This window comes from Cicer arietinum, chromosome 3 (assembly GCF_000331145.2).
Source record: "Cicer arietinum cultivar CDC Frontier isolate Library 1 chromosome 3, Cicar.CDCFrontier_v2.0, whole genome shotgun sequence".
Classification (NCBI taxonomy): Eukaryota; Viridiplantae; Streptophyta; class Magnoliopsida; order Fabales; family Fabaceae; genus Cicer; species Cicer arietinum.
In genome coordinates, this window is record NC_021162.2 from 29,507,064 (window position 1) to 29,520,632 (window position 13,569).

Genomic DNA, 13,569 nt, shown 5'->3' on the forward strand with positions numbered 1-13,569 from the left:
ACCGCGTTCGAGTCATATCCTTTCGGGTAGGGTGGTTCTATAGTTGTCCCTAGACATAGTGCAACCTAGAATTGCTAACCAGATGCGGTACTAACTCTGCATAGGTCAGAGGGATTGGGTCGAAATGTACGAACTTCCTCCCACGATAGTTTTTCCCCTGACTTTCATATGAATCTTGATTCCCTTGTAAGTGTTGACTTAGAGTACCTGAGATTTGTGAAGTTGTAGCGGCGTAAGGGCGATGCACAAAAGAAGGATTAGTTGGGTTTGACGCCACAAAATGGCTTTCTTCCTCCTTTTTCTTATTCGCACCTGCAGGCAATTTTTTTGTGTTATTTAATCCGGTATAGCCGGAAGCAATCTTTCCGCTTTTCAATCCCATTTCTACTCTTTCACCTATGCTGACGAGATTTGAAAAATTTGATGAAACACTTCCTATCATTTTGTCATAAAATGGAGGTTGAAGAGTGTTTATGAACATAGTCACCATTTATTTTTCAGATAGAGGGGTTCAACCTGGGAAGCTAGTTCTCTCCATCATTGGGCATATTCCTTGAATGTTTCATCGTCTCGTTTTGTCATATTTTGCAGCTGTATTCTATCAGGAGCCATGTCGAGATTATATTTGTATTGTTTCAAAAAGGCATCCACCAAATCTTTCCAAGAGCTGATATGAGCTCGCTCAAGGTGCATATACCAACTCAGGGAAGCTCCTGTCAAACGGTCTTGAAAGAAGTGGATTAACAGTTTTTCGTCATGGGCGCAAAAACCCATTTTTCGACAATACATAATAAGATGGTTCTTGGGACATGTAGTTCCCTTGTATTTGTCGAATTCAGGCAATTTGAATTTCAGAGGTATTATAACATCAGAAACGAGGCATAGGTCTGAAGCATCAAATCCATAATTGTTTCCCCCTTCGACAACTCTCAAGCGTTCTTCCAAGGCTTGCCATTTTTCTTGGGATTGATTGCCCTCAAGCGGTCGAGGTTCATGGTGTATGTTTAACATCATCTGCGTAGCTTCGGTAGATTTTCCTTGCGATGAAGAGCCAGGAAAGCCCGAAGTAAGGGGTGAAGGTTGCATTTGAGGGAACTCGCCAGTACCATGTTGTGGATTTGTAGCCACGACCAGTGTAATGTTGTTGGGGAGATGAGTGTTTATGGGTGGGGTATAACCTGGAGGAAGACCATAAGATGGAAATTGTTGAGCCTTCCCTTCTTGATAATTGGTGTGAAGGTGTGGAGCGACGCCCGTTGGGTGAACAAGAGTGCTTTGGGGCACCCCCTCGTCTACCAAAGGATTCCCATCATTTTTATTTCCAAGTGCTTGTAAAATCTCCAATATCTTGGTCATTTGCCCCTTGAGCTGGTTCACATCTTCTCTTATTTCTGTTTGCTCTAGTTCATCCATGATTTTCGACTGGGATCGTGTCCGATAACGGTGTCGTAGCACCAAACTTTTTGTTTGTTGTGTTATTTTTTCTGTGAAAGAATATGGCATGAGTATGCAATGCGATGTATGAAAATGTAATTGTGCATGAATGTTAAAGACCTATTTATTGCTTGTTTGTGAATATCTTAACCAATAAAGAGAGGGCCATGGGATCAAAAGTGGGGCCAAATTTAATTCATTGAGAAAAAACCAAGATACAAGTTTTGCTACAAGATTAAAAAAACGAAAGTTGAAACCTAAACACGAAATTTGAAAATTTAATGAGCCATCAATTTTTTCATTTGCTCAATTAAACTTTTACAATGTTCAATAAAAATGAAGATCTCTTGAGGGGTAGAGAGAGGATTAGCCATCCCGTCAGCAACTCTTAATAACGGTGGAATATCTCCGATAGCAGAGTTGGTAAAATAAACTAGTTTGGAGAAACGATCCATCCAAAACATTCCTTCTTGAACAAGTCTCTCGATAGTGTCTTTTTGTGCATATATGTCTTCTTTTCTTGCAAGTTCAACCCGGTATGGTTCAATAATCTCTTCTTGACATTGCCTTTCTACCATGATCTTGTTTTCACATTCCGCTCTTACCCTCTCTATTTGTTGCTTTAGATTTGCTTCTTGCCGACGGATGATTTCATGCTTTTCCCCAGATTTCTTTAGCAACTCTTTAAGCCTAAGACCTTAAATCACTGCATCATCCCTTTCTTGACGTTTGAGTCCTAACTCTTCATTCGCACCCCGTAAACAGATTCGAGTTCTCGCCTTGATTTCTTCTTCCTCTCTTGCCCTTTTTTGTACCTTCTCATTGCCTTTCTATCATGATCTTGTTTTCACATTCCGCTCTTACCCTCTCTATTTGTTGCTTCAGATTTGCTTCTTGCCGACGGATGATTTCATGCTTTTCCCCAGATTTCTTTAGCAACTCTTTAAGCCTAAGACCTTCAATCACTGCATCATCCCTTTCTTGACGTCTGAGTCTTAACTCTTCATTCGCACCCCGCAAACAGATTCGAGTTCTCTCCTTGCTTTCTTCTTCCTCTCTTGCTCTTTTTTGTACTTTCTCAAGGATAAGGGATTGTTGGGTATTCTTATACTCCATATCTCTATAAGCCTGGTGAGCCATCTTCAATTCTTTTTGTAATTTTTCAATTTCTTGTCCTTTGAGAGCTAAGTCGGTCTCTAAATATTCAGTACTGGAAAAAGATTATGTTGTTACTACTTCGGAAGTAATGATGGTGCTGTGAAAAGGCAACTTGACCTCTAATGCCCTCTTTTTCACCCAATTATGATATTCCTCTCCTATACCACAACTTCTAGGCCCTAATTCTTGACCTCTTCTAACAACATCTCCCCAAGACTTACGTATTCTTCTCAACAAGCTAGCATCATAAACATCTCGTCCATGAATAACAAAAGATTTTGTTACATCCATTATTGGAGGTTTTGTCATAGGATAACCCAATTGTCTCAATGCAACATAAGGACTATAATTTATACACCCTTTGGTTCCCATGAGGGGAACATCTACAAAAACACCGCATCTACAAATCACTTCATTTATATCTTGACTCCGAGAGTACCATTGAATCGTTCTTTCGTTGAGATTTGCTATAACGTTGGCCCATTCCTTTTTGCTCTTAGTTCTTAATTGATGCATGTCTTGAAAAATATGTTTGAAAAACCAAAAATAGAGTATTGTCGAGCAATAATGGATTAGGCCCCCCTCTTTCTCATGACGGAAGTCGAGCGTGCAGTAAATGTTAGCCAAAACTGCCGGTACTGGATTCTCCCCTCTATGCTTGTAATCCAAAAAAACGTCTATCGCCATGAAATCCACAAAATCCTTAATAGTTGGAAATAAAACAATTCCATATATAATTAAGGCAAGCACATCCATGAAAGTGTCCCATTTTCCATCTCTTGCTAAGTTTACTGCTTTCTCCTCAAGATATTTTATTGGAAATCCAATCAAATTATCTTTGTTGGTTATATTGTCTTCTATTTCCTTTATAGGGATATCAAACGTTTCAGCAATTGTTTTCAGTGAGGGGTAGTGTTCCATGTATTGGTAAGGTTTACTCCCCTTCAACGTTGGGGCCAACTGAAAGTCCTTAAAAGTGAAACACCTGAAAGGAGGATCATAGAATTGGGCCAACGCTGTAAGGGCATCCACTTGTACATTAACTTCAAGTAAATCAAGAATTTTTCTGAATTTCCCCATAAAGATTACACGTTGTACTTTTTTCAACTTTCGAGCAAGATTCTTAATGTTGCTCACACCAGGTTTAAGAACTCTCAATGGCAAGGTCTTTCTTAATGGAGTAATATTTGAGCCACCATTTGATCCCATATTTCCTGCGGTTAAAGTTATTCACAACAAGCCTTAATTTTTATGGTTTTGAAAATGATGAGATAATGATTTTTCAAAAGTAACCATGATAAAGACTATTATGCAAAAAAAAATTGATGATGAGGAAGAGAAAAAAAAAACTTGGGTATACTAGCAGGTAGTGAACATGACATAAAGTAAGATTTTCGTATGTACGTGTGATTTATACCATTTTTTCATGTGAACCTTTACTAAGGGTAGCTCTTTAGTTCTAAATTGGTTCCTAGAGCACACAACTAAATTCTAAAATATTAAACCAATTAATAGGTAAACTATTAAAATGGAAATATTATAGAAAAGGTCAACTCTAGGTGAGACTTTTATGACAACCAAACGAGACGTACATCCAGAAGATTATCATTACACAGTCTCGAACTTATCTTAGGTTGCACTCAGCCCGGGTACAGAGCTCACTCATAAGTGTGTGAATCGTGTTAGGGTGTATAGAAAAATAAATAAAATAAAAAAATCATCACAATAAAAATAAATTGGCAAAATACATATAATTATATTAACAATACGACAAAATAAAAAAAATAAAACAATAGGGGTAATATAAATAAAAATAATAAATAATAAAATAACTATATATAATTAATTAGATTGGGCTTGACTCTCAAATTTTCCCCAGCAGAGTCGCCAGCTGTCGCGTCCGGTTTGTACGCGAAAAAGGAGTCGCCACCAATTTTATTTTTTATTAAAGGAAAAATTGAATAAAACTTAAAATAATATTTTTGAACCAAAAATTTGGATTCGGGAGTCGATTACGAGTAGGGAAGTATTATCACCCTAAAATGTTCGTTAAAACGATTACCCTATAATTAATTATATACAAACTATTTATTTATTTATTTTTACCCCAAAAAGAATAATAAAAAATTAAATTATTTACATTAATGAAAGAAGAAATTTTTTTTTTTTTATTAACATATCCCCAGGTGCAATAGGGAAATCAAAACACACGTAGTTCTTGGGTAGAAAATATTTGTGTGTTGACCGATTTTATTATTATTTTTTATTTATATATGTATTAAAAAATGAAAATAAAAATGTAATAATAATAATAATGATGATAAATATAATAATAATAATAATAATAATAATAATAATAATAATAATAATAATAATAATAATAATAATAATAATAAGACGTATTATGAATTTTCTATTACATTACAATATGATGAAATTTGTTGTCTTGATCTATAGACATCAATTAGTTACATATTTTTTATTATTTTATATTGCAAAGAAAACAATTTTAGGATTAAATGATTTAAAAAATAAAATGAAAGATTAACATATGAGTTTATTTTTTATAAACGAAAAAAAAAAAAGAAAGATAAACAATATATATATTTAAAAAAAAATACTAATAAGCAGAATAGAGAAAAGAATAAGAAAATGATACCTTACTAGACTAATTATTTCAAGATCAGATTATCTTTTTCTCTTTTTCTAATTAATCTCTCTATTTTTTTTTTTGTGCTCTCAATTTGTGTTTTCAATTGTGCTCCTCTTTGTCTTCTTGTGGCAGACTATTTATAGACTTTTGGGTATAGATTTCAAAAGACAAAAGAATAATTTTCAATTGATTACCATTAATCTATGTTTTTTTTGTTTCTTTTCTTTTAATTCGCCACAATTATATCGATTCTTATTGCCATTGATTCATTTCTTCGGTTTTCTTTTATATTCAATTGATCACCATTATTCTGATTTTTATGACCATCAATCAATTTCTTTTCGATTTTTTTTCTGCTTATTTTTATCATCATTGCATCGATTTTTATGACCATCAATTCATTTCTTTTTAGTTTCCTTTATTTTTATTTCTTATTTATTTTTATATTTTAGAAAATAGTCTGAACAAGAATTAGAGGCAAACAAGAACCGAAAACACTTGTGATTGTTAAAAGCTTATATCCCTAATTATTTATTTTTATTTTTATATTTCTTCACATATATTTATATATTTATTATTATTATTATTATTATTATTATTATTATTATTATTATTTCCTTTTTTAATAAAAAGTAAAAATCGGACAAAATTAGGTGTCAACAACAATCATCTTTCAAAAATCATGTATTGTAATGGAAAAATATACTGCACTTAACACAAGAATAACATATAAGTGTTCTAGTTCCTAGTAGGTAACACAGGTAAACACAATTGGCTCAAGGTTGACAATTGACCAGGTTAACTTACACATAACCCACTCGGTCTGACTGGATAGACCTGCTCTGATACCACTAATATGACACCCTAAACCCCAAAATAATATATATAATAAATTATATCATATTCCTAAAAAATTTGCAACGGATAAATGAAAATATGTTTCCAAGCAAATAAAAACTTTTATTTTTAATTAGGATATCACGTTTCTCAAAAATAAAAGAACACTTTAAACTTATTTTCTCTATTAAAATAGTGCAACGTCGATAAGCTTTATCTAAGCATAATTACTTGATTTAATTTTAAAAACATACTAGTACTTCTAAGATTTTCATACAAAAATTCATTTCAAATTAAATAAATAAAATACAAATTAAAACCCTTATTCCCGATATCACCTATCAGAGCAGGGTTCCTCCCAAACTTGAACTTCAAGACTCATTAACCTGTAATAACTATGATTTTGCAAACGCAGGGCCAAGCCAGTCAAACACAAACAATGAAGGAGGTGAGTTTCAAAATCATGATGACAATATAATACAAGTAATAAGAACACGCAAACAATTATGATAGAACCGTATCATTACACAAACATTCCATCATGAAAAATATCACATTAAAAGTCAACATCACTCTAGGAAAATCAATAAATTTCACTATAACATCAAATTGTCTAAGAGAAATTATCACCACACACGATACATATTAATCACAACAAAACAATCACAATAAAATGCAATGTTACTCATGAGCTTAGGCTCTACTTCACAATGTGGTACCATTCTAACTCTGAAGTACTTGGTTAGGAGGCTTGATACTATGCCACCATCTCGGTGGACAGACAATTCAATTTAGCCCTACCCTCATAGATCCCCTCAACTCAACTCGAGATACATATACGTGACAGTCGAGGTAAATGTATGTTGCGTGGTAGCTCCCAACATTTGGAGTGCTACCTCCAAGTCACCTAGGAATTCCCCACCCGTATAACTTCAAGGTCTAAAAATCTTAGCTTAAGGCTCAATAGTAGACCGCCACGATCAGGCTCATTCAGTTGTACTTTCCCGGAATCACTAGGCTTGTGAAGCCCTACCTATATGATGACAAAATAATCTTCACTTCACAAATTCTCAATATTTATTTTCTCCCCTCGTTGACCTGTGATACTCCATTATGACTGTCATCTCAAACACAATTTACAATCAAAATTATTTCACCAACTATGGGGTTACTTCAGTATTCTCATCACAAATTCACAATATCACTATCATTAATCATATCTCATCACATAAACTCATCACAATTTTATAGAATCACTATCATCAATGAAACATCATCATTATCATCACATAAACTTATCACAAATTATATCATAAATCACATATCATCATCAAATAAAATTACATTATACACTGCATTCACATAAACTCATTTAATCAAACATATGCACCAAATTCGTTTGAAATCAAATATAACAATGATATCAAATATCACAGTAATATCAAATATCACAATAATGTTAAATATCACAAGAATATCAAATATCAAACATTTAACGAAATTAAATCAATCCACACCTTATAAATATTTCTATTCCACATTTCAATCTCACAATTTTCTTATTTGCACATTAATTAATTTATCACTCAAAGGGCTACTACCGTACGTAGCGAGCCCCAGATGAATCATTAAGAAATACGGTTTTCCCGTTCATCTCACAATATATTATACTCATGAATTCAAACGCTCTCTCACCCCTTACCTTATTTCGACGCTTTCACACACGAATACGATTCAACGAGCAAACAGCCTTTGTTCATTGACTCTTTGTCCTTCAATCGATCTAACTCGATAGTTCATGGGTAAACGTTAAAAATAAATTATGAGAAGGCACTCTAAAATAAATTTTGAAATTCGGTCAAGGAATCTTACCATAAATCAGAAAACCAATTAGTGGATAATATAGCCACTTTTCACACGGTCGTTTTGGCGTTGGTTTCACTCAAATCAGACTTACAGTGAAGCTGAACGATGCAAAATAAGAAATTTTAGAAACGAATAAGTCAGATATTTTATAGAGAAATTAGGGTTGTTAAAAATATGAGAAAGTATGTTTAATTTACTAACTAAATATGAGAAACAACATACTAAAATTTGGACGAAAAAGGAGGAAATTTTCTGAAACAGTTTTGGACCGCCGGTGTCGATTTTGTTGATTCTCTCTCAAATTGGGTACTGTAACAACATCAGTTCTATTTAGCGCCTCTCTCTCTTTTTTTCTTCTTCTTATTATTTAATTAGGTTTTAATATTGCATATGGGCCTAACTCATAAAACATATGTTGTAACACTCCAAATTTTAAAATAAATATTTTCTAAATGAAATAGGGTTTTAAATAATTAATTTGGTGTTAAAATTATTTTATAATATATGTGGAGAAACTTTGCGACTAATTTTCGTTATATGGGTGTTTTCTATGATGTGCTAATTTTGTACATATTTGACTGAGTAAGTGATATGAATAACAAATATGATATTTTATTATTTTATATATTTTTCTATAAATAATAGTATTTTAGTGTACATATTTTAGAGTTGAATATTTTAGAAAAGTTTTAAAAAATAAATAAAATGGATTTGTATTCTGAAAGAGTTTGGGCAAATATTATTATTTTAATGTGAGAATTTTAGAGAGTAATATTTTAATTATGGATGAATAGAAAAAGTAATTAATTTGTTTGGGACACTTTAAAAATAAATAAAATAAAGTTTGGGATATACCACTTTCTGCACCCCTTATTGTTGTTTGCTTCTACTATTGTTTCGTTTGGGTTGTTTACATTATACACCCCAATTTTGAGTCCATGTTATGTGCACCCTTCCATCTACATTTAAAAAAAGATAAAAATAAAAAATAAAAAATTGCCAAAGAACTAACGCTGAAACGCACGCTGAAAAACGCAAACAACTATACTCAACAAAAACCTTTTTCTCTCAAATTTCCCCCAACCAATTATTTGCCATTTCATTTGATCTCAACGTCTATCCCACACAAAATCGGCCACTGAATCCATTTTTGGCATCAATTTTATCAATTGTTGCTCCGTTTTTTCAGAAACAGCTACGCTATATTCCTCGGGCGAGCTGTTTTGGGCCGATTTCGGTCACCACGTTTGTCGTCTCAAAAAACTGACATTGTTTTTGAACTCCTCTCGTCGAAAACTTCAAGAAACACTACTCATTTTCATTTTCATTTGGTTAGAGGAAGTAAGTTTCCTAGGACATATAATTTCAAAAGGTGGAATAGATGTTGATTCTACCAAAGTGGAGAGTGTCTTATAATGGAAAGCACCTAAATCAGTGACTGAGATTAGGAGTTTCCTAGGATTGGCAGGTTATTATCGTAGGTTCATAGAAGGATTCTCCAGGTTTGCCTTACCTTTGACTAAGTTGACCCGTAAAGGGGAATTGTTCGTGTGGGATACTTATTGTGAGAATAGTTTCCAAGAGCTTAAGAAACGATTGACCTCTGCACCAATCTTAGTATTACCTGACCTGAGTGAACCTTTTGTAGTATATTGTGATGTGTGTGGTTTCGGATTAGGTGGAGTACTTATGCAGGATGGAAAGGTAGTAGCATATGCTTCTAGGCAACTGAAGATTCATGAGAGAAACTACCCTACCCATGACCTAGAACTAGCAGCAGTTGTCTTTGTACTTGATATGGAGACATTATTTATAGTGATCTAGATTTGAGGTTTTTAGTGACCACAAGAGCCTTAAGTGTCTTTTTGATCAGAAGGAGTTGAACATGAGACAACGTAGGTAGATGGAATTTCTTAAAGATTTTGATTTTGAGCTTAAATATCACCCTGGAAAGGCCAATGTAGTCGTTGATGCCTTGAGTAGGAAGACTTTGAGTGTGTCCGCCTTAATGGTTAAGCATAGTGAGTTGTTGGAACAATTTAGAGACCTTAGTTTAGTTTGTGAAGATTTATATGGATCTAGATTTGAGGTTTTTAGTGACCACAAGAGCCTTAAGTATCTTTTTGATCAGAAGGAGTTGAACATGAGACAACGTAGGTGGATGGAATTTCTTAAAGATTTTGATTTTGAGCTTAAATATCACCCTGGAAAGGCCAATGTAGTGGCTGATGCCTTGAGTAGGAAGACTTTGAGTGTGTCCGCCTTAATGGTTAAGCATAGTGAGTTGTTGGAACAATTTAGAGACCTTAGTTTAGTTTGTGAAGTGACACCAGAAAGTATTAAATTGGGAATGTTGAAGGTAACTAGTGGACTATTGGAAGAGATTTGAAAAGAGTCAGAAGTTGGATTTATATCTTTTAGATAAGTTACAGTCGATTGACCAAGGGAGAGAACCTGACTTTAAAATAGGTGTGGATGGAATTTTGAGATTTAAGGAGAGGATTTGTGTTCCCGATGTAGAGGAGTTAAGAAAGATGATCTTAGAGGAAGGACATAGGAGTTGTCTAAGTATTCACCCTGGAGCCACAAAGATGTATAAGGACCTCAAGAAGATATTTTGGTGGCCTAAAATGAAAAGAGATGTTGCTGAATTTGTGTATGCTTGTTTGACTTGCCAAAAATCTAAGGTAGGACATCAAAAACCTTCAGGTTTGATGCAACCTTTGACCATTCCCAAATGGAAGTGGGATAGCATCTCTATGGACTTTGTGGTAGGCTTACCTCAAACTCCAAAAAGGTACGATAGCATTTGGGTCATTGTGGATAGATTAACTAAGTCTGCTCACTTTATTCCGATAAACATAACTTATTCTATGGAAAGGTTAGCTGAAATATATATAAAGGAAATTGTGAAGTTGCATGGAATCCCATCAAGTATAGTCTCGGACAGAGACCCTAGGTTTACCTCTAAGTTTTAACAAGGTTTACAAAGCGCTTTAGGTACGAACCTTAGGACGAGTTCAGCATACCACCCACAGACAGATGGTCAAACTGAGCGAACCAATCAATCCCTAGAAGACTTGTTGAGAGCTTGTGTGTTGGAACAAAATGGAAGTTGGGATAGCTTTTTGCCACTTATAGAATTTACCTATAACAATAGTTTCCACTCTAGCATTGGAATGGCCCGTTTTGAGGCGTTGTATGGGAGAAGATGCAGGACCCCTTTGTGTTGGTTTGAGACGAGTGATAACCTTGTGTTAGGACCTGAGATTGTTCAACAAACTACCGATAAAGTAAAAATGATTCAAGAAAAGATGAGAGCTTCTCAAAGTAGGCAAAAGAGTTACCATGATAAAAGAAAGAAAAACCTCAAATTTCAAGAAGGTGATCATGTATTTCTAAGAGTTACTCCAACAACTGGGGTTGGTCGGGCATTAAAAATGCGAAAGCTTACACCTCGGTTTATAGGACCTTACCAAATTCTCAAACGTGTCGGTAACGTAGCATATCAGATTGTGTTGCCTCCGTCTCTGTCTAATCTCCATAGTGTCTTTCATGTGTCTCAACTTCGCAAGTACATCTTCGATCCCTCACACGTGATTGAGTCAGACAAGGTCCAAATAAAAGAGAATCTAACTTTTGAGACCTTACCGCTACGGATTGAGGACCAAAAGTCCAAAGAACTAAGGGGCAAGACGATTTCATTGGTTAAGGTTGTCTGGGGAGGTGCTACTGGTGAAAGTGCTACGTGGGAGGTCGAAAGCCAGATGCGCGATTCTTATCCAGAACTATTTTCATCAGGTAAATTTCGAGGACAAAATTTTCTTCAACATGGGGAGAAATGTAACACCCAAATTTCTCATTACCTTATTTTAAATAATATAATGATACAATACTATTTTTTTTTTATATGAGTGTTATTATGTGTCCTAATTTCTTTAGGTGTGTCTTGTGTGTTGTCTTAGTAATTGATTTAATTCATCAATAGTAACTATATTCAACTTATAAAAATAAATAAAATAAAATATGTATATATATAAATTAGGGAAAGCAAGAATTAAGGAAAGCAAAAATTAGGGAAAGCAAGAATTAAGGAAAGCAAAAATTAGGGAAAGCAAAAGTAGCAACAGCCGCCTCCCAAGATCAACCACATTAGGTATGCCTCCTTCTTCTCCTTTACTTCTTCAGACAATTAGAAATTCATAATACCAATTAAACAAGTATCCTTCCTTTTTATAGCTAATCCAAAAATAGATTAATTTGACTATTATTTTGATTATTATGTTGTTCCGTTTAATTAAAATATTAACTTTATGTGAAAAATTCTTTAGTTTGAAGAATGTTAAATTCACTCAATATAATCTCTTTAAATTTTTCAATAATAATGAAAAACAATATTAAGGAGAAATGTTTTGATATGGTTATTACTCGCTAACAAAATAAGATACCGTAGTAGGAAAATAAACATGGAATCAAGTTCAAGGTCAAATTCATTAAGCTACAATATTGTGATTCAGGCCAAATAAACATATTAGCTTTTAGAGGGTTGATCTTTTCATCCATACAAGACAAGTACATATAACCTAAAAATAAGAGCTTCAGGCAGCGTAATCTAAAATGAATTGATGTGGTTATTAGGAATTTTTATTGAATTTCTTTTTGAATTGCCTTTTTGAATTGCTCTATATGTATATTGTGAAACCATGAATTGCCCTATATGAATATCATGAATTGCCTTTTTGGTTAGAAGGATTTTTATTGTATATCATGAAATCTTCACTTGCAAATGTATTAGAGAGAGAGTTCTGCCAACTAGTTTAGATTATAGAGGGTTATTTCTAATATTGAATTTTGTTGTACCATTAGTTGTACCATTAGTTGTACCATTATTTATCTAGATATTTATTTTATTCACTTACTCATTTATTTATTTATTATTTTATTTATTAATGAAAAACAATATTAGGGAGAAATGTTTTGATATGGTTATTACTCGCTAACGAAATAAGATACCGTAGCATGAAAATAAACATGGAATCAAGTTCAAGGTCAAATTCATTAAGCTACAATATTGTGATTCAGGCCAAATAAACATATTAGCTTTTAGAGGGTTGATCTTTTCATCCATACAAGACAAGTACATATAACCTAAAAATAAGAGCTTCAGGCAGCGTAATCTGAAATGAATTGATGTGGTTATTAGGAATTTTTATTGAATTGCTTTTTGAATTGCCTTTTTGAATTGCTCTATATGTATATCGTGAAACCATGAATTGCCCTATATGAATATCATGAATTGCCTTTTTGGTTAGAAGGATTTTTATTGTATATCATGAAATCTTCACTTGCAAATGTATTAGAGAGAGAGTTCTGCCAACTAGTTTAGATTATTCAAGGGTATTTCTAACAATATTGAATTTTGTTGTACCATTAGTTGTACCATTATTTATCTAGATAATTTATTTATTATTTATTTTATTCACTTACTCATTTATTTATTTATTTTTTATTTTATTTTTTATTTATTCATTTATTTATTCATTTATTTATTTACTTATTTATTTAATTTCTTATTTATTTATTCATTTATTTACTTAATTAATTAATTATCTACTTATTAA

The 13,569-nt window shown here is 33.2% G+C and overlaps 3 protein-coding genes across 3 annotated transcripts in view; 1 reads left to right on the top strand and 2 right to left on the bottom strand.

Annotated features, from left to right (window-relative positions):
* Nucleotides 1-537: 537 nt before the first annotated feature.
* Nucleotides 538-1,413, bottom strand: LOC140919717 (uncharacterized). Its single transcript, XM_073366331.1, has one exon. It carries the CDS (start codon nt 1,411-1,413, stop codon nt 538-540), a length of 876 nt encoding a protein of 291 aa, XP_073222432.1.
* Nucleotides 1,414-2,655: 1,242 nt separating this feature from the next.
* LOC101493307 (uncharacterized) lies at nt 2,656-3,801 on the bottom strand. Its single transcript, XM_004516156.1, has one exon. It carries the CDS (start codon nt 3,799-3,801, stop codon nt 2,656-2,658), a length of 1,146 nt encoding a protein of 381 aa, XP_004516213.1.
* A 7,461-nt stretch (nt 3,802-11,262) lies between these two features.
* Nucleotides 11,263-13,569, top strand: part of LOC140919718 (uncharacterized) — an 18,298-nt gene continuing 15,991 nt past the window's right edge. The window contains exon 1 of the mRNA XM_073366333.1: nt 11,263-11,749. Within this exon, the coding sequence (XP_073222434.1) occupies nt 11,263-11,749 (487 nt within the window). The remainder of the gene's footprint in view (nt 11,750-13,569) is intronic.

What these genes read in the sequence shown, in the direction of transcription:
- LOC140919717 (XM_073366331.1), bottom strand. Translation starts at nt 1,413, where the DNA reads ATGGATGAACTAGAGCAAACAGAAATAAGAGAAGATGTGAACCAGCTC.
- LOC101493307 (XM_004516156.1), bottom strand. Translation starts at nt 3,801, where the DNA reads ATGGGATCAAATGGTGGCTCAAATATTACTCCATTAAGAAAGACCTTG.